General features: G+C 34.4%; 1 protein-coding gene across 2 annotated transcripts in view; it reads left to right on the top strand.

Moving 5' to 3' along the window:
- SEPTIN7 (septin 7) overlaps window positions 1-22,101 on the top strand; it is a 105,583-nt gene extending 83,482 nt beyond the window's left edge. For both annotated transcript variants that reach the window (XM_038004831.2, XM_073008967.1), the window contains exons 8-13: window positions 274-370; window positions 2,544-2,595; window positions 7,361-7,486; window positions 15,026-15,161; window positions 19,882-20,021; window positions 21,043-22,101. In XM_038004831.2, coding sequence (XP_037860759.1) covers window positions 274-370; window positions 2,544-2,595; window positions 7,361-7,486; window positions 15,026-15,161; window positions 19,882-20,021; window positions 21,043-21,082 — 591 coding nt within the window. In that variant the 3' untranslated portion in view covers window positions 21,083-22,101. The remainder of the gene's footprint in view (window positions 1-273; window positions 371-2,543; window positions 2,596-7,360; window positions 7,487-15,025; window positions 15,162-19,881; window positions 20,022-21,042) is intronic.
- The last annotated feature ends 291 nt before the right edge of the window (window positions 22,102-22,392 follow it).

The following is a 22,392-nucleotide window of genomic DNA, read 5'->3' as shown; positions in this document are numbered from 1 at the left end:
TTTTTAGTAAATAATCTGACCAAGTGTATGCTTGAATATTCTTAACATTAAAGAGAAAATTTAATTTTATTTATTGTTTACCTTGGTGGTAATACCGTGTGATGGCAGTTTACCAAATATTTGTTAAATGGCCTTAAAAACTAATACAGAAACTATCAAAAGTAATTTTTTTTTTTTTTTTTTGGCTAATCTGTTGAGTAATGTAACTTTTTTTATTCTTGAATTCGTGAGGACTACAGAGATGTATTTGAACAAGAATACTTTGTTTTATAGGACCGTTTACCTCTTGCTGTGGTAGGTAGTAATACTATCATTGAAGTTAATGGCAAAAGGGTCAGAGGAAGGCAGTATCCTTGGGGTGTTGCTGAAGGTAAGATTTTCTTCAGTGAATGACTTTCTGTAAGATCTCAAAACTGATTAAAACTTTGTATTTATAGTAAGTAGTACAATATGCATACTGTATTGATATAGTCTAGATTTTCAAGGATAGTGCTGATTTCAGGTTCTTACAGTCTCATTTTCCTCTTAAATACGCTGATATTTTTCAAACCTGTATCCTACTAAGTCAGGCAAGTATGTGTTCAGTCCTAAAGTTGTGTATAGGTGAACATTCTAGAATATTCAAAATGTGAATTGCTCAGAAATCTAAAACGTTGGCCAGGTGTGGTGGCTCACGCCTATAATCCCAGCACTTTGGGATGCTGAGGCAGGTGGATCACCTGAGCTCGGGAGTTCAAGGCCAGCCTGACAGAGATACCCCGTCTCTACTAAAAATACAAAAATTAGCCGGACATGGTGGCGCGTGCCTGTAATCCCAGCTACTCGGGTGGCTGAGGCAGGAGAATCACTTGAACCCAGGAGACGGAGGTTGCAGTAAACTGAGAACAAGCCATTGCACTCCAGCTTGGGCAACAAGAGTGAAACTCCATCTCAAAGGAAAAAAAAAGGAAAGCTAAAACGTTTTGAGCACTGACATGCTGCTCAAAGGAAGCACTCACTGGAGCATTCTGAATTTTGGATTTTTGGATTAAGGATGCTCGACCAGTAAGTATGACACAGATATTCCAAAATTCCAAAAAAATGCAAAACACTTCTGGTCCCAAGCATTTAAAATAAGAGATACTCAACTTGCACCTCCCTGGCTATCCCTGACTGGCATTCCTGTCTCATCATTAAGATTATTTCTGTTTTCTTATTTGAAAACATACCTAAAATTCAGGGGTTCTTTACTTGGGGCCCAAAGTTTGCTCCCAGGGAATCTAATGAACCTCCTGGAATCAAACATTTTGGAGAGAAGGCCAGTCACTTTTATCGGAATGTCAGATGGTCATGGACCCTCAAGAATGATTGAAGAAATCTGTAAGCCCAGTTAAAACTTTCACAGTCTTTCCTCAGTGCAGAAGTTGCCCTTTTTGATACCGCATATTTAGAGTAAAAAAATTTTCATTAATAAGAGATCCTCTTTACTAGTTTTGTAAGGAGTTTTTTGTTTTGTTTTTTAACTTGCTATCTTAAATTATTAAGGGTTAAGTAAGGAGTTTTAAATACCAATAAAATCTTAGTTATAACACCAAACCTCAGAAGTCCTTCCTCTTGGCAGTAGGTTTATTGTATTGGTTTAATCTGATATTTAATCTTCTGTATTACAGTAAGCTGAAACCAAAATTTGAGACATGATTGTTTTATCTGTTTGTTGCTATTGTTTTTGAACTTTTTTTTTTTTTTTTTTTTTTTTTTAAGAGACGAGATCTTGCTATGTTGCCCAACTGGCCTCAAACTCCTGAGCTCAAAGTGATCCTCCCACGTTATGCTCCTCCCACATCACATCACCATAAGCACACACCATTGCCCCTGGTTTATTTTGCACAGTTCTTTAGTTTTTAGGATATTGTTTCAAGTTACTGTCCTTATTGGCAGTTTTCCCATTAGTGACCCATGTACTTTGTTCCCAGCTCGCTCTATCATGCCCAGGCAACTTTCAATTGCTGAGCTGAGGCTTTAGAACTTACATACCACTTAAAAACACGCACCGGAGAAACTGATTTGCATCTCTCTTGTAGTTTACCCCTCTACTCCCAAGTAATATTCCTATTTGTGTTACATTCTTTAAAAATAAAAGTAAAGAACCTTAAAATTCTTGGCTCCCTTTTTCATTTTGGTTACCTTAAGATTTTTTCTAAAGTGATTCTCCCTTCACTCACCCCACTGAATTTTTTAAATGTATTATAGAATAAATATATTTTTTACCAATAATAAGAAAATACACGATTTCCCCTTTCAAAATTTCAAAGTTGTTTCTGGAGAGCTCATTTGTTAGATTTACATATCTATTTCTGAGGATTAAACTACGATAAGACAATAATAAAGTACACTTCTCTGTCATGCCCTTACATTAGTACTATGTTAGTGTTAATTCTCAAAAAAATTGATCTGTTTTGCATTTCCTCTCCTTGTTTTTACGCCCCAAGTTCCTGTGAAATATTTTTTGAAAAGACTAGGTTTAGTGGAAATATAATATATGTGGTCTGTTTTTTTCTTAACAGTTGAAAATGGTGAACATTGTGATTTTACAATCCTAAGAAATATGTTGATAAGGTAAGTGCAAGCAATGATGGAAATAGCTTAAGATTTTCTTTACCTAAGTAAGAATTGGACAGATTTGCTTTTTGCCTTCTGTAAATGTAGCTAATTTAAATTTCTATATTCAGTCTAGCAATGAAGTAAGCACTACATGTAGATGATTCTTTCTCCAAGGTTTTGAAGTCATGAGCAAGTTACAAAGTAATTTGTTTAGGGATACATAGGAAAATTAGTCTCTTTACTTTATCATTATACTTTGTGTTGAGGTTTATTACTGAAATAACTATGGAAAGTGAAATAGAAGAGGCTCTTTTTTCTTAATGTGAAGAACTTGTGAAAACTATATAAGGGAAGGCCAGTTTTTGAGTCAAAAGCTAGAATTTGAATGTTTAAAAGGTACACATCCTGATAGCTGGTGAGTAGGCCACATTTTATGTACTGGAACACGGTGAACAAAACCAATCTTCCCACCAGGTGAGAAAAAGAAATCCCTAAATTGTGTCTTGCACACCTGCTGAAAGAGAAGGAAAGCCTATGGGAGCAAGACATTGAGGCCATCCTGATTAGAGGACCAGGACTAGTAAAGAGGATCTCTTACTAATGAATTAGAAAAGCAGCAGCAGAGAGGAAATTGTGAAGAAAAAGTGTAATAGGACTAGAGATGTTAGTAGATAAGGAACAGAAGGGGCATCAAAATGATCCTCAGTGTTTTCATGTTGAGACACACTGCTTCCTCTCCCTACCTCACTCCGCATTTCCCACTTCTGTCTCTTGCTTCTCTACGCCTTTACCATGTACTCTCTTTAACCTTCGGTTTTAGATGTCTGTCTTAAGTTGATATCCATTCATTTTCATGCCCCTACTTTCCCAGAACAGAAGAATCTCGTTAGCTGTGTAAAGAAAGGTAGTAACATAAATATGGATAATAGTTGGAAATCATGGAATAACAAGAAGGTCATTCTCAAGGTGAGAAGTGAGGGGGAAAATTTAAGAGAGTCAGACTGCTACCTCAAGAAATACAGTAGAGATGAGAGTGAATTTTGAAATTGAATAAATTGGCATGTAATTGATCTTTATTTTCAAAGGAGCCAGTGTTCTTGGTAGGAACTACATGATAGAGTTGATTCAGCAGTTGGGGTTGCCAGGCCTCACTTAGTGAAGAAGACCAAATGCACGAGAAGGTCATCTTCTGGGTTTTGAGAATACCAAACTTCAGGCTCTATTATGAATATTCCCTTCCTCTTCCATTCTTACAGTGTGACTTCAAAAGAATATGTATTAATAATATAATCTGCTGTGACAGTATATAAGTAGAGAATGTTTAATAAATACTAATTACCATTGCATTCCTCTTGTTTTTCAATCCTCTATGGTACTTGCCCAGTGCTTGACATGGTGGCATGCTATAACTTTTTCTTACGTATTTTAAAAGTATACAATCAATAATTGCCTACAAAGCTAAAACACTATAGAGAGGAAAGCTAGGTACTGAGTCAGAGACTACTTTGTTGAGATAGACTCTCAGTGTGTTGCCCAGGCAGGAATGCAGTGGCGCGATCTTTGCTCACTGCAACCTCCACCCAGGTTCAAGCAATTCTCTTGCCTCAACCTCCCGAGTAGCTGGGATTACAGGCATGCGCCACCACACCTGGCTAATTTTTGTATTTTTAGTAGAGACAGGGTTTCACCATGTTGGCCAGGCTGGTCTCAAATTCCTGACCTCAAGTGAGCCTCCTGCCTCGGCCTCCCACAGTGCTGGGATTACAGACGTGAGCCACCACACCCGCCTGGCCCAGAGGCTGCTTTGAATATTTGAAGGTTCACAGCCTGGCAGCTAGTAAGGGGCCTCCCTAGTATAAGCATTACAGAGCAAATTGACCGTGCCTGCAGGAAGATTTAATAGAGCAGAGCAGCAAGACTTTTATGCCTAAAAATTCTAAAGTTATTAAAGAGATGTATATTTAATTTAGCTCATGTCTTTAAGACAAAGCCATCTAGTGGCTATTTAATAATTACTTGAAGGAAGGAAATATAGTACCAATACCAATATTGCAGATGTCTATAAATCCCAAATAATTGAAATCTTGCAGGTCAAAGGAATAGTGATTGCTTCTAAGAAAGAGGCAAGTTCAAAGAAGTTCTCTTGCTAATTGAGAGAACTGACTTACTCCAGGCAAACCAAGGAAGACGATGGAAAGGAGGAAAATTATACAGATATTTTCAGGGTGTAGAGATGGGTGTTTCAGAAATCATATGGGGAAAGAAAACAAAAGGAGAACAGAAAGAGTTATGGTATCAGCAATGGGAAATGGAAGAGACAAATTCCTGAAACTATGGGGAAAACTGTATTGCAAATTACCAAATTATTTTGAGAATGGAGGAGTGGGTCGAATCATAAAATGAAAAAGCATATTTAATTAAATGGAAATAAAGACTTTTATAACCTGAAAAAAATCAGAATTATGTAGTCGTATAGAAGACTTTAGTGATTTTAGTGAAAGGGAAAATTATTATCTAAAATGTTAGATGACACTAACAAAAATAACAATTAGTAAATTCACCTTACTTTTATTTTACACATTCACACAAACATTTCATATAAGTATTCTTCCTTAGGACCTTTAATGATTTTTCAGTGATGATATGTAATATATAATAACTAAAATCAGGCCATGTGCAGTGGTTCACACCTGTAATCCCAGCACTTTGGGAGGCCAAGGTAAGAGAATTGCTTGAGCTCAGGAGTTCAAGACTGGCCTGGGCAACATAGTGAAACCTCGTCTCTACTAAAAATACAAAAAATAGTTGGGCATGGTAGTGCATGCCTATAGTCTCAGCTACTCAGGAGGCTGAGGTGGGAGGATGGTTTGATCCTGAAAGGCAGAGATTGTAATGAGCCGAGATCGTACCACTGCATTCCATCCAGCCTGGGCGACAGAGCGAGACCCTCTATCAAAAGAAAAGAAAAATTACATAAACATTGTTTTATATTGGCATAGGTGTTTGTTATTATTCTCAACTTAGAGAAACTGGTAACAAAAATTTATTCCAAAAAGTGTTTATCGTATCTCAGCTTCAATCTTGAGTTACGAATTTTGTTAAAATTCCTATCTGCTATCTGCATTGGGGCATAAAAGGTAATGGCATGTTCCTTGTGAAGGGGAGCTTACAGTTGAAGAGGTATGATGTCACCTGTGACATATACTTGTACCAAAAATGAATGACAACCAAGGAGAAAATGGTCATGGTTGGAATGCTTTGATGTCAAGGCTGGGAAAAAGGTTTCCAAAGTAGTTGAAGTCTTTGACGAGAGATTGACAAATTAGCATGAACTGTTCAGTGTCAACCACCAGATATGCCAGGAGTAGGGAGCTGCCTGACTTTCCTGAAGTGGAGTGGTAGAGCTTTAGAAGTAACTGTTGTGGCTATAAGAGAACGTGAATTTATTAAGGGACAGAGTCTGGGAGATGAGATTTTTGGAAAAACCAGACTTAGGACTAAGGAGAGTGAACTATCAGAGAATTGCATGGAAATGTCAGTACAAAATGAATCAGAGTGATTGGATATCACATTTTATTCACAAAGGGGGAGATTCAAGAAGCTGGATTGTGAAGTAACAGTAAAGGTTTTCTGGATATAAGGAATGATAAAAACAGTACAACGATATACTTTTTTCTTTTTTTTTTTCTTTTAAGACGGTGTCTCGCTCGTGTACTCAGGATGGAGTGCAATGCGTGATCTTGGCTCACTGCAACCTCCACCTCCTGGGCTCAAGCTATTCTCCTGCCTCAGCCTCCCAAGTAGCTGGGATTACAGGTGCCCGCCACCACACCTGGCTGATTTTTGTATTTTTAGTAGAGATGGGGTTCCACCATGTTGGCCAGGCTGGTCTCGAACCCCTGAGCTCAGGCAATCCGCCTGCCCCAGCCTCTCAAAGTGTTGGGATTACAGGCGTGAGCCAGTGTGCTCAGCCAAGAATACACTTTTTTGTTTGTCTCCCAGAAAGGAGTTTTAGTAAAGTGGTGAAAATGAATGATGGCAGATATAGGTAGTTTGAGATAAAATGGATGATGAGAAGAGGGAGGACTGACAATAGAGTATTGCCACACCGTGTATATCCAAGAACACTACATTGGTAAAGGATATCCATAGAGCAGCTAAGGGTATCTTCAGTGTCTTGAATTATTAAATAATGATTACATCATCTCATATATATTGTAGACTTATATGTATTGATTTTATATATGATAGAAATGCTGTAAGCAAAAATTTGTTTAACCAAAATACATTCACTAGAGAGTTTGAAGAAACAGGAAACTACTCTAAAATTTCCTTGTTTGAAAACAACTTGATATGTGATCTGAAATCTATTATTATGTATTATTAAAAACTCATATTACCTTAGTAATATTGCTAAAAGGCAGTTTCTTTTAGATTTTATAAGCTTCAGTAGTAGCTAATCTTGTCTAGTTTTTAAATAGGTAATAAAAAGATGAATACTCTTCATAGAAAGGTCATCCTTCAGTAACTGCTTTGGGGGATTTATGGGTCTTAAAATCTCATTGGAATCTAAATTTGGTGTCAAGTTAGCTTATTTTTTGTTGGTCTACTTTGAGTGTAAATGAAAACAGATGAATGCCACCTTCCTTAACAATAGTCTTTTTCATTTTAAATCTGAAATGTTTGTTTTGGTAAAATTTTGAATTTATATTAAAGCTTTTTAAGCTTTTTTCCCCCTAGCTATTAATAGAAGCAAACTCTTGCTGTTTGTTTATGACAGAACACACATGCAGGACTTGAAAGATGTTACTAATAATGTCCACTATGAGAACTACAGAAGCAGAAAACTTGCAGCTGTGACTTATAATGGAGTTGATAACAACAAGAATAAAGGGCAGCTGACTAAGTAAGTATGTGTTTTTTTCGCCAAAAAAGGTATTATTTCTGTAGTCAATAATCATATTGTTTCATTTTCATTAAATTTCTCCTGGCTACTCAGTAGAAAATGTGGATAGTGTTCTCTGCACAGCAGCATAAATTTATATTGTTTTGCTTTAATAGTAGAAGCTTTTTTGAATGAACCATTTTGATAGCGTTTTCACCTACAGATTATGTGGAAAAAAAGGACAGGCTTTAACAAAAGGAATATTTAGATGAATTTATTCTTGGTTACCTTCTCTATTCCTATTCCAGGGAGTGAATTAGCTGGAGTTTCGTTTTCTTCTTTTGGTTGTTAGAGTGGTATAAGTGACTACAAAGTGTGTAGCTTTGCCCTGTTGAGCTTGTATCTCAAGCTGTGGTGGTTTCATGTTGTGGTCGAAAAAAGAGATGTGTGAGGAAGCTGGTAACCATGTCTGTGTCCTACTTTTTAAAAATCTGTCATTATTGAAGATCATAATTACGTCATATGTCACTTAACAATGGGGATACATTTCTGAGAAGTGTGTCATTGGGCTATTTTGTCATTCTGTAAACATCATAGAGTACCTGCACAAACCTAGATGGTAGAGCCTTCTACACACCTAGGTTATGTGGTACAGCTGTTGCTTGTAGGCTGTAAACTTATATAGCATGTTACTGTACTGAATGTTATAGACAGTTGTAACATAATGTTAAGTATTCGTGTATGTAAACATAGAAAAGGTGCAGTAAAAGTACAGTATAAAAGATTAAAAATGGCATATCTGTGTAGGGCACTTGGTTTGAATGGAGTTTGCAGGACTGGAAGTTGCTCTGGATGAGTCAGTGAGTGAGTGGTGAGTGAATGTGAAGGCCTAGGACATTACTGTACACTACAGTGGACTTTATGAACACTGTACACTTAGGCTACACTAAATTTATTTCTTAAATTTGTCTTCAATAATACTTTTTGCTGTAACTTTTTATTTTATAATAACTTAAATTTTAGAAAACTTTTTGATTCTTTTGTAGTAACACTTAGCTTAAAACACAAGCACGTTGAACAGATTATAAAAGTATTATCTTTGTAATCTTTATAAGCTTTTTTCTATTTTAGAAGTTCTTTCTTTTTTCACTCTTTTTTTTTTTTGTTAAAAACAAAGACATAAACTTACACATTAGCCTAGGCCTACTCAGGGTCAAGATCATCAAGATGCCACTGGGCAGTAGGAATATTTTAGTTCCTATGGGCCACCATCATGTATGCCATCCCTTGTTTACTGAAATGTCATTATGCAGTGCATAGCTGTATTGCAAAACCGTTTTAAATAATGTGCATTTGTAGCTAGGTGTTATCTACCATTAGAAGATAATCCTGAAGGATCAACTATATAAATAAGAAAGACAGGTTCTCAAAGTAGCTGTAGTGTTTTCCATAGTGGTTAACATGCCTTATAGTGGAATAGAAAAATGTCCCTTAAATATTTAAAATACAAGATTCTGTTTGAGGTAAGCCTCAGTATGTGAACAAAAGGAAGGCTTTTTATCTCTTTTTAGCAAAATGTTTATGAACTTTGGCATGAAAATGTAAGGATCCATCATAGTGAATATTGTTCATAAAATCCTAATTCACTTTAAACTCATTATCATTAATGATGAACTTAACTCATTAAAAGAAACATATACATAAAGCTACTGATAATTTTGTATGTTAAAATAAAATACTACTAGTACATATTTTTTGTTAAATATATGTACTTATTCAGTGTTTTTTTAAACATGTTATGTTGTAGATATAAGGAATTATTTATTTGTTCCCATGTCTCAAATATAAGGCTTTTTAAAGTAGTGCAATATCATTAAGATCATTACAGTATCATTAAGTATTTTTCTGCATATGCAAAATTCTACTGTGTTGAATACGTGAGTTAAACTATATCCCAGGTGAAAGCATAAATAGTGGAATTCTACTGGAAATATATCTCTTAAAGAGAGGAATCATGACCATACTTTGCCTGTGCATATAAAAAAAAGAAATGTTTGCATTACTAAAAAGCAAATTGCCCCAGGAGCTAGCATAATATTTTATGCTAATAATAAATAGGAAAATAAACATTTTACAAGATCAAGCCAAATGGGGAATGGCTGTAATTGGAATAGATATTTGATATGATTTGATAAATTAGATTGTTACTACTTCATTGAATAACACATACTGAACCTGAAAGAAATCGCTTAGAAGTTTTATCTATTGGTTGTATCTTGCATTGTCTTGAAAATGTTAGCAATTTCAAAAAGTATTTTTGTTAAATTTTTCTTTAAACATCATTAACAACTTATGGTGCTTTAGCTGATGTGAGGTGCTTTTCCTCATAGGTCAGTACATATCCATGAATAACTGAAAAGAAAGACTAATGTGTTTAAATAAGTGAAGTAAGCAGGTGTGAGTTTAGGCTTATTTTAATGTTCTTTTGTATTACTCTCATGAGACTCTCCATAGCAGTATATTCTTTGACAGTGGTTGTGGGGAGGGGTTGAGAGTTACAAGAATTTTGGAATGGAAGGTGAACCTATTGAAAATTTATAGTTAAATTGATCTTTGGCAATGTATGTTTCACAAATTGCTAATCACACTTTGGTTTTAGAATATAAGCTAAACTTTTTAAAGATGTTAGACATTGAATAGTAAAATACATTCATGTGCCACATAATGATGTTTCAGTCAATGACTGACTGCATGTATGACAAGATCCCATAATATTGTATCTGTACCATAGAGCCTAAGTGTGTAGTAGGTTATACTGTCTAGGGTTGTGTAAGTACACTCTGTGTTGTTGACGCAATGACAAATGAATTTCTCAGAATGTATCCCCATTATTAAGCAGTGCATAACTGTAGATCAGTTTATCTTATATTTAATTTTCTGAGATAGTTTTGGACAAACTGTAGAGTCTGTTGAAACATGAAATAAAAATTAAAAATGTATGTGTAGTTGTCTGAAAATGTGCCTTTCTGTTATGTCAATAGCCCTAGAACAATTCTGTTTTAGAGGGACTTAAAACAAGAATTAGATTGTGTGGTTTCAATCTGAAGAATAGCTGAACTTGTCCAGTCAGCTGTAATTTGTCTCAAGTTTAGATCTGGAGAAGTGGATGCTGTTCTTAGCAGCTATCCAGTAATTACAACTGTTTCTGACAAAGAAAGTATGGAGCCATCCAAGTACTTATATCCTTAGAGAATGCATCTTGCATCCCTATATGGAGGGTGATGGGTGGTTGAAAGCCACAGAAAGGGTAACCTCTCAAATCAAAGAAAATTCAGCAAGGGTTTATAAAGGAAAGGGGAGACGAGTTGGTCATATCCAGATTGCTGATCTCTTAAAGGACGTGATCCCCAGTAAGAGGAGGGCCATCTTTTTTTTTTTTTTTTTTGCTAAACTTCCTTCTTGAAGTTTTATCTGCCTCCTTTTTCCTTGATCTTCCTTGTACCCCTTTACTTAAAATCACATTTTATTGGTAACTCTTTTTCAGAACTGATGTCTATCATTGGTACCAACTGTGACAACAGATACCTTGCTCCAAGTTGGGGCACACCCTAGTCTCTCTTTGCCTTATGTTTATTTTTCTGTTCTCTATAGCCTTCTCCATCAGTCATTTTGGGAAAACTTTATAAGTAAATGACTGAAAATACAGGTTTCAAAGGCAGATTCTCAGAATTCTTGATACATGACAGAGTTTTCATTGATCTAAATAGAAATAAAGACAATTTGCTGAAAATTTCAAGTTTCCAAAAAATTAAACTTAGTTATATCTTTTACTCTTTATTCAAGTGTCCTTTCGTGAAATTATAATGATAGTAGTTGGAAGTTTGTTTATGTTTGGTTTTAATACTCTCACGTGGCAAAACAAAATGTTGGCAACCCTTATTACTCAAAATTTTTGGAAATTTTTATATTGATCTTTGAAATTATTGAAGTGAAATTCCTTTGGAAAAGTTTGCATAGTGACCTACTGACCACTGGAGCAAAAGTATGTAAATCTACTTGCTTAATTGTTCTTTAGGAAAGACCACACACATAATTTAAATGAGACATGGTTGTCTTTTGTTACACTCCAAGTGTGGGTCATGTGTAATGCCGCAAAGTAGAACTTGACTAGGTCAACCTTATGTGGTGGCTGTAATTCTTATTGGTCACATGAAGGGGTGTGGCTTGCAGGAATTTTAACCTTATAAAGACAACTCTAGAAGGAGCTAAGTCTTTGGGGATTTAGTTTCATATTCGGGTTATGTTGGAACCATTTTCTTTTTCTTGTTTTACTAAGTTTTTTTCATTTCTTTGGATTTTTAATTTTGCTGATAGGTTTATAAGCTTTACTACTATATGTGGGTGGGTAAGAGTTTCCTGTTAAAAAGCAGGCGGGCAATGATATAACTTAAATGGTTTTTCCAGCCATTTAATAAAAAGTTTTACTTGGAAAAAAAATAGTAAATGTGAAGATAAAAAGTGATCTCCCTACATTTTCTACATTGTAAGCACAATTTTTTGTTTTGATTTTCTAAAAATTAATAAAGATGACTAGAAGTGAGGTGTTAATTTAAAAATTAAAAATCTGAAAGATCATTTTTACTGGTGAGAGACTTCAAAAAATTCATTTTAAATATGCATGAACATTTTTTCACAGTATTTGAGTATATTTGGTCAGATTATTTTTACAAGGCTAAAAAACTTACAGTATCTTAACTGTCAAATAATTGCAAATTTCTTTTAGAAACACACATTTAGCATATTTAAAACTTTGAACAGACTTTCAGAAGATAAGTGCACAGCATATTTTTGTAGTGATTTAATGTAATGATTATTAACATAATTTGGGAAATAAATCAGCTTTAGTGAATTTTACTGTATATTTTTTATTTAGGGCACATACCTTAATAATTTAATTGTGAAAGCTATGCATTTGCCTTTAATTGCAGCTTTTAGCATGTTTTATTTTAAATGTGCTAAATCACTAATTTTTGTTTCTGTGGATATGATACAGTTGAAGGCATGTATGGCAGGGGATTTTACTATACAGGGATTTTTAATACTTAAATTTGGAATTTAAAAGAAGATTTTTTTTTCTTCGAGATGGAGTCCTGCTCTGTCACCCAGGCTGGAGTATAGTGGCACGATCTTGGCTCACTGCAACCTCTGCCTCCTGGGTTCAAGCAATTCTCCTGCCTCAGCCTCCCAAGTAGCTGGAATTACAGGCGTGTGCCACCACGCCCAGCTAATTTTTGTATTTTTAGTAGAGATGGCGGTTTCACCATGTTGGCCAGGCTGGTCTCGAACTCCTGACTTTGTGATCTGCCCGCCTTGGCCTCCCAAACTGCTAGGATTGCAGGTGTGAGTCACTGTGCCTGGCCTAAAAGAAGATTTGAAACATCATTGCATGTTTTCTCGGCAGTCTCTTATTTTCCCCTTAGAATTATTTAAATAATTAGGTGGCAAAATTACCTGCTCCTTCCCAAGGATAAAGATAAACATTTTATAGATGAGTTGTGTAAGTAGGAATAGATATTTCTGTCTGATTTCTAATTTAATATATTTACAATCATAATTATATTATTGGATAATCTTAAATTACTTAAATATACATATTCAGTTACTTAAGGTTAGCAATTAAAAAATTGTTTTTAGATTATTTTCTAGAAACTAAAAAATATTTTTGGGGTGTTAGGGGACAGTGGGAATTAGAGACTCTGAAAATCTAACAGAAGCTTTGGACCCTTTCACCGGAAGAATGCTGGCAAACACAAACACACATTTGGTGTGCTGTTTCAGGGCAGTCACTGACACTGGGTGTGCTCAAGAGATCAGAGGCAACTATATTAAAAACACCTGCCATTAATATGAGAAATATATTATTAAGCATCTCAACTTTTACAAAAAAAAATGGTATTTACACTTGGAAATGTATTTCAGCTGACTCCACTTTTAAAATGCAGGTTCTTGTTCTAAGTTAATATGTCTGGTTAGTTTCATTTTCAGAACTTTTGATTCATTGTTTAATTGGAAAAATGTGTGGCAGGTTTGCATGTAGAAGTAAGTTTTCTTTTGGTGAAGAAATATTCTTGAGTTAAATAACATTTTATTCTAATTTATGCAATTGCGAAAACAGATCATCTTAATCATAGCATTACATCACATCTTTATGCTTCCTTTTTGTTAAGAAAAACTAGTAGCCAATATTTGATCCTTTTTGTTTTGTTTCTAACATTTTCTGTCTAACTCTCTTGCCTGCTTCCTTGATAGAAAAGAAAATTGCTGTGATGGTCAGAAATATTTAGCCTAATAAGGAGAAAAGTCACCATAATAAGAGTGTGTAAAATCAGGGTTAAAATGACTAGCCTTAAAGTTATGGGTGAAATCCAAGGTCTGGTTTTTGTTTTTAAGCCGTGAGTTAATTCTTTTTTTAAAAAAGTAGTGTATTGCAATAAAATTTACCCATTTAAAATATAAACCTCAATGGTCAAAGCCTGTTTTTATGGAGGCAAAACAAGCATGCTTTATTAACAAAGTCAAAGAAGTACTTATCTCTTTAATTTGTCCTAGGGTATTGAATAATTTTCAGAGATTCTCAAAGCAAAGAGCCCATTTTCTGCTCCTTTGCTAAAAGCACTAGGTACTTTGGCATTTTCTTGTGTCTCTGTGAGAAAGTATATTAGCCTTAACAAAGCCCACCTGTAAATATATATCAGTGTGAAAATTTTGAACCCAATTCTTCAAGGAGATTTGAATCCATGGGACTTTAACGTCAACAGAGTGAACATTTTTTTTTTAATTTAACTATGATTATGTCTATTTTTGGCATTTAAAAATAATTATTAACAAAATATTTGCTCCTGATTATCTCTGAAGTATGTGTGTGTGTTTTAAATCACTGTAAGTCTTTAAAACTTACGACTGAAATATTTGAGTTAAGTGGAATGAATTTTCAAGAGCATTGAAGTTATAAGGGGCCTAGAAATATTCTGTATGCCTAAATCGTGCTCTAAGTATTGACTAGTAGTTGTTTCCAGCATCAGTTCAGTTACCAAAACAAATAATAATTTTTGTGTTCTTAGTAGCTGTCTTAGAAGAGATGGTAACACTTGAAATTTTGGTTAAAAAATTTTGGTAAAAATATTCTACATATGTTAACTTCATTATTTTCTGTTTTTCATGTTAAAATGTTGTTTAAAGAACAAAATTAAATGATTTTCATCTAATGTTTTGTTCTGTGAATGTATTTTGGGAATTTTTTTTCCCATTTTCCTTCTACAGTTTATTTGGTATGTCATCCTTAGATTTGATATGCAGTAGGTTTAGAAAACATCTTTGATTTTTAGATTTTTTTCCATAATAAGTTTTATATATGAAATATCACGGAAAGAAGTTCTAGGTTATAAATCTATTAATAATGACATATATAGCATCTCATTTGTTTTCATCAGCTGTTTCATAGTTCTGTATTATAATTTTTATTCACAGACATTTAATGATTACCCTTAATATTCATGACAGGAGCCCTCTGGCACAAATGGAAGAAGAAAGAAGGGAGCATGTAGCTAAAATGAAGAAGATGGAGATGGAGATGGAGCAGGTGTTTGAGATGAAGGTCAAAGAAAAAGTTCAAAAACTGAAGGACTCTGAAGCTGAGGTAATCAGTCTAATATTCCATCTCTTAGCAGACATTGTGTTCCTTTTTAAGTAGTGTCTTCAGTAAAATTTGTAGATAAAATAACCTTTTATGCATGTTTTTTCAAAATTAATACCCTAGTGTAACAAAATGGAGAAATTTCTGGAAGCAAGCACTGTGTTTATAATAATATATGCTTCAATATGTGAGTGCTTGGACATAGTATCTTAGGTAGGACAGTGTAATAGAATACTTACAATGAATTATTAAAGTTACGATGAACAAGTTTGAGTTGTGAAAAAATAAAATTACAAACCATTCCATACAGGTGGCATAAGAACACTAAAGATGAGAGTTTGGGGGTGGATGTATGCACAAAAATAGGATAATAATAATTGACCATACTTATTTGTGTATGAATGAAAAAGAGGGAAATAACCTTTATTGAACTAAAGATATGCCTGGATAAATTACACACAATTAAAGGAGAGAAAATTAGGGAATGTGATAATTTTTGTTAAGGTTGGGCCTTTTTCTTATTTATAATGTAGTGTCAAGGTAATTCCTCATGTACAACATTGGGCAGGGTAATGACAAAACATCCCAGAAGACGTATCTACTATTTTGAAACCCTTCTAGATGTTGAGTTATACATTTAATTTCTATTAATCAAAAAGACCTTGGAGACATTTCCTTCAATAGGTGGCAAGAAAGAAAAGATGGAGAAAAAGATAAACCGAACATAAGAATCCATAGAACAGTTAGTTTGATAGATGTCTGAGAATAGTAGAAAAAAACTATGGGTAATCCCAAAATAAATCAGTGATTTCAGTATGAAATTTTCTCCACATAAATTTGTTATAATTAAAAATTATAAGATAGGCTGGGCATGGTGGCTCATGCCTGTAACGCCTGCGCTTTGGGAGGCTGAGGCAGGCGGATCACTTGAGTTCAGGAGTTTGAGACTAGCCTGGCCAACATGGTGAAACCCTATCTCTATTAAAAATAACAAAAATTAGCTGGGTGTGGTGGTGAGTACCTGTAATCCCAGCTACTTAGGAGGCTGAGGCTGGAAAATGGCTTGAACCTGGGAGGCGGAGGTTGTACTTAGCCAAGATCACGTCACTGCACTCCAACCTGAGCAGCAGATCGAGACTTTGCCTCAAAAAAAAAAAAAAAAAAAAAACGAAAAAATTCCTATAAAATAATAAATTATTTTAAAGTATGTGAGATGAAGGCCAGGTGTGGTGGCTCACATCTGTAATCCCAGCAGTTTGGGAGACCAAAGAAGGATTGCTTGAGTCCAGGAGTTGAGATCAGCCTAGGCAATATGGCAAGACCCAATCTCTACAAAAAATTTTTAAAAATAGCTGGGCATGGTGGCATGCGCCTATGGTCCCAGCTACTCAGGAGGCTGAGGCAAGAGGATTACTTGAGCCTGGGAGATCGAGGCTGTAGTGAACCATGATTGTGCGACTGTACCCCAGCCTGGGTGACAGAGCTAGACCTTGTCTCAAAATTATATATACACATAATTTATGGATGGATTTATATATATATGTGGATGACAGTAATATAAAATATTTTTAAAACAATCTTTAATGACAAAATTTAGTAAGATCCCTGTGTTTTATGTGGCTTCACTGATACTTGTATCTAAGTATATTAAGAAGAGATTCAGATCTCTTCTGTTATATTCTTAGAGTTGATCGCATTGCTTTTGTAATTACTGCATAAAATACGGAAACCTTTTTTGACTAAAGGCTTAACAAAAGTACTGTAATCCATTGAGTAAATAGAATGCATGGCATGAGAAAATATTAAATAATTTCGAGGAAATGTTTTTATTCCACATAATTTCTCTTACATTATTGGGCTTTTCTTGTAATTTCTTACTAAAATCTTTCACTGTTGTTATATTTGTTGTGAGTTTAATTTAGCCGGGATATGGAATAATTCCTCCTGGTTTGAGACTGCTGAGCACTACAGGACTAGCATCCCTGGCACTGCCACTAAATGCTAATAGCAGTGCCCTCCTATCATTGAGCAAACCAAAATGTGCATACACACACACTCCCAATCAAGAATCACTGTCTTAGCTGTTTCTATTGTATTATAAATGAATAATTAAAGTTCTTAACGTGACATTTTGGAGATTAATTTATCAGCCTGTTAAATATATGCATTGAATCTCTACCTCTTCAGTAATTCACATATAATCTGGAAAATCTATATCCAAAGAGGGGTTGAAAAACAGGAATAATCAAGAGTCTACTACATTATCTCCACACTTAGATTCCATTGAGAATCTAAAAGTAGTTTAACTTATATTTGAGGCAAATGTATTTTAGGACATGTTGCTAAGAGTAAATATTACAAATAAGTAATTGTGAATCTGTAGCCAAGGAACCCTTTGGGAATTTTCATGATTACTATGAATGGTGAAGATAGTTTTGAAGAACTATTCTTTGAAGGATGGAATGTTAACATTTAAAGGACCTGTGAAGAGCTCTGGGCCAAGGTTCCCACCAGATACTCTAAGCCATTAGAGAATTAGGCATGCTCATTCTAGATTCTTTGTCTTTTATGAAACCACATCTAGAGTGTATTTACCAACATCCCTGTAGTAATGAGTTTGCAAATCATCATGTATATGATACATGATATATATTATGTAAATATGGTACATGTGAATACATAAATAGATAAAGAAACCCTTTTAGCCTTGTTTAATACAGTTTCTCCTTAAATCCATTACGCTGGAAATACTTGTTTGGGGCACAACTAGCAGCACAGTACATCAGTCACAGCACTAAGCATCTTTCATTTATTGTGTTGTCTAGTGCACACCACAGCCCTACAAGGTAGGTATTATTGCCCATCTCTCCTTTATAGATAAGAAGGATAAATTAACTTAGTATGCCAGCATTTGAACCCAGTTAATTTTTAAGTTTGCTGTTAATTGCTAGATAGGTTCACAGTCCTGTTTTTCACAACTTCAGAATGTAAAAAGCTCTGAAAACTGCAAAACCTAACATGAACTAAGTTTTAATCCTACATATTGTGAATATTTATATATTTTACTGAAACAATAAAAAGTAATGTATTCGATTATACTTGCTGCCCCAGATAGCCCAGAAGGTATTTTATAAATATAGTATGTACTCATTTCTAAACAGTGTTGTGGTTTTAATAACTGAAAAATGTTGAACTTCGAAAGGCGTCTGACCCCATGGGTTTCTTAAGAGTGAGATTGTGACCTATACCTTTATCTACATGCATTTAACACAAAAGATAATTACTTACATGTAACATAAATGTAAGTTAAAGAATGATGGACACTGTAAGCCTACCACCTGGCTTAAAAAAATAGAATGTTATCAACTCATTTGAAGACGCTATGTGCCTGTCCCCTATTGTATCCCTCTCTCTCATTCCCAGAGGTAACTACTATTCCGAATTGTGTATATGTGATTCCCTTGCATTTAAAAAAAATAACTAGAGACATTTTCTTATGTTCTTACTTTCTGACATTTGTTAGTAACTTGTTTGCTGTCATCAGGAAGATTTCACCTCAGATTTACTCATGTTTGCTTAAGTGTGTCTTAGGTGATTCTCTCTTGTAAGAATTGCATGAAATAATTGAAATAGGAATAAATCTGAAGTCACTTCGGGCTTGCAAAAAAGAAAAATTGTATGCAAAATTATAATATATATAATATGTATAATACATATAATAATGTTATATATTAACATTACGTTAATGTTAACTCACCAATGTAGTAAAATCTATAACAGAACATAATTCCTGGATAACCGAAGGTTTTGAATAGTCCTTGGGTATTTGGCATAGGAGGATTTAATCTGCTTTTTAAAATTTGTTGACTCTTTTTTTTTTTTCAGAAATGGATTGACTTGCACCTAAATGAAATTATTTATCTAATGATCTCTTGGACTTAAAGCCCTTTGTTTCTGCAGTTACTTTGCATGAGTGTTTACTACCTCTCAGCATTCTTTACAGCATTAATACACACAGGAGGAAGGACCACCTGCGTTAGAATCTCTGTAACTTGTTGAAAATCCACATTTCCAAACTGATCACTCAGATATTCTAATTCAGTACATCTGAGTGAGGTTCAGGATTCTGTATGTTTAACAAACATCCCAGGTGATTTGCATGAAGACCAGTGTCTGAGAACCACTGCTTACAGGAATCAGAGTACTTTACTGGCATCTTTGAACTCTTAGGATCCTAAACTACCTGCTTTCTTTTCACTTGTCTTAGCTTTCTAAACTTGGAATTAGGAGGCTTATTCAAGTCCTGGTTCTTCCACTTTCTGGCTAGCAATCTTGGGCAAGTCATTTAAATTCTGCAACTGTTTCCTCATCTGTACAATGAGAACAGTGATGTCTTCACTGCCCAGCCTCCAACATATTTGTAATTAAAGAAAAATGAGATAAGAGAGTAATTTTCCATTATAAAGTACTCCACACTGTTAAGTTTGTTGCTTTTTTTTTTTTTTTTTTTTTTTAACTGTTTCCCAAGATTATTGTCGCAGGTCACTGGCCTTTTCGGTGGGTCCTAAAGTAGGAGGATTCCTTGACAGTGCTTTCCAGGTAGTACTCTGAATTTACAATAGGGCTATTCAGTGCTCATACTCCTATCCTTAGGGTGTCTGGATGAAACATACTTCTGCTTCTGATTTCTTAGTTTTGTTTTATATACTGTGCTATGATTTAGCTCCAGCGGCGCCATGAACAAATGAAAAAGAATTTGGAAGCACAGCACAAAGAATTAGAGGAAAAACGTCGTCAGTTTGAGGATGAGAAAGCAAACTGGGAAGCTCAACAACGTATTTTAGAACAACAGAACTCTTCGAGGTAACTAATAGCAGATTACTAAGAAATGTGTGTATTAATGTTTTAAAGAATTGTTTTCCTACTTATTTAAAAAACATTAGAATAACACTTAAAAAGTCATCACCCATTATCATGCATTCCAAACACAATGGTTTTCATGGATAAATATTTTTATATGGATGGATACAGTCTGTGTCCATTAGCAGTATTTTTTCACTACATCTTTCATGACTTAATCTTCATAATTATGATTTAGCAGCTTCATAACATTCTCCCCAGTTAACTTACCTTAATTGGATTTCTTACCTCCTCCCCCCAGTTGTTGGACATAAGGGTTGTTTTCAATTTTTGGCACACAAAGGGAACATTCTTCAAAATCTATTACATATTTAGGAATACGTTTTAACTGTACTGGATTATGTTGTTACGATAAAATTCTTAAGACAAAATGTTAGATATTTAATTTCCATTACAGCTAATCAATTACTTTCTCTTAATTTATACAAAATTCAATAATACTTGAATTTTTGGTTTTCTTTTCCTTAATAGTTTCATTTAAAACTGAAAAGTGGCATTCCTATAAGGATTATATAGTTTATCCTCATTACTAAACATTTTCAGATTTGACATTTGTTCTACTACACTATACTACTGTTAACATTTTCCCCAAAGAAGAGGAAAATAGATTTGTAAAAGCAGTTGCACTGCAGAATGCAAATGACAGTGGGGGAAAAGAACACCCTGTTTAATGCTAGTTGATATTTTTTAGTTTGTGCTGTTTCATTTGGAAATAATTGTTCTTGTATATTAAAATTGGATTTTGCCATATTTTTTACTATTTATCTTGGAGTTTTGTCAAATATTTGTCTAAGAAAATACTATTATAGATTAACATTGTCTTAGCTGTTTACTTCTAAGTCTTTTAATTTTTTTCAATGAAAAAGTATCTGAAAATCCCAACATTGTTGTAATTGGGTTAGCTGTTGTTATCATGTTTATCAAATGGTTACTCAATCTTGATTATTTCCCTTTCATCATTTAGAACCTTGGAAAAGAACAAGAAGAAAGGGAAGATCTTTTAAACTCTCTATTGACCACCAGTTACGTATTAGTTGCCAATATGCCAGCTTGGACATCAGTGTTTGTTGGATCCATTTGACCAATTTGCACCAGTTTTATCCATAATGATGGATTTAACAGCATGACAAACATTATTTTTGTTGTTGTTGTTCTTGATGGAGATTAAGATGCCTTGAATTGTCTAGGGTGTTGTGTACTTAGAAAGTAACAGCTCTAAGTACCTTTCCTACATTTTCTTTTTCTTTTTTTATTAAACAGATATCTTCAGTTTAATGCAAGAGAACATTTTACTGTTGTACAATCATGTTCTGGTGGTTTGATTGTTTACAGGATATTCCAAAATAAAAGGACTCTGGAAGGTTTTCATTGAGGATAAATTGCCATAATATGATGCAAACTATGCTTCTCTATGATAATTATAATACAAAGGTTCCATTCAGTGCAGCATATACAATAATGTAATTTAGTCTAACACAGTTGACCCTATTTTTGACACTTCCATTGTTTAAAAATACACATGGAAAAAAAAAACCCTATATGCTTACAGTGCACCTAGAGCTTTTTTATAACGACCTCTTTTTGTTTGTTTGTTTTGGATTCTTTAAATATATATTATTCTCATTTAGTGCCCTCTTTAGCCAGAATCTCATTACTGCTTCATTTTTGTAATAACATTTAATTTAGATATTTTCCATATATTGGCCCAGCTAAAATAGAATATAGCATCTTTCATATGGTAGGAACCAACAAGGAAACTTTCCTTTAACTCCCTTTTTACACTTTATGGTAAGTAGCAGGGGGGAAAATGCATTTATAGATCATTTCTAGGCAAAATTGTGAAGCTAATGACCAACCTGTTTCTACCTATATGCAGTCTCTTTATTTTACTAGAAATGGGAATCATGGCCTCTTAAAGAGAAAAAAGTCACCATTCTGCATTTAGCTGTATTCATATATTGCATTTCTGTATTTTTTGTTTGTATTGTAAAAAATTCACATAATAAATGATGTTGTGATGTAATAGTGTGTGGGGTCTTAAATATCCTACAGTCGATGTACTAGACTAGAGTATGTTTGGGAAGAAGCTTTTCAACTTGAGTTTGCCTCCTCTATGACATCTCTTATATGCTTGTCTCATTTAGAATGCCTATATGCTGGTTTTCTAATTTAAGAGATACCATATTTCTATTCATTTCTGTCTCTCATTTGTATGCTTATTTTTCTGAGATCAATCCCCCCCCCCCCCCAGACAGGGTCTTGCTTCATTGCCCAGGCTGGAGTGCAGTGGCACAAACATGACTCACTGCAGCCT

This window comes from Chlorocebus sabaeus, chromosome 21 (genome assembly GCF_047675955.1).
Source record: "Chlorocebus sabaeus isolate Y175 chromosome 21, mChlSab1.0.hap1, whole genome shotgun sequence".
In the NCBI taxonomy this organism is placed as follows: Eukaryota; Metazoa; Chordata; class Mammalia; order Primates; family Cercopithecidae; genus Chlorocebus; species Chlorocebus sabaeus.
This window is presented reverse-complemented; position numbering and strand designations above follow the sequence as displayed.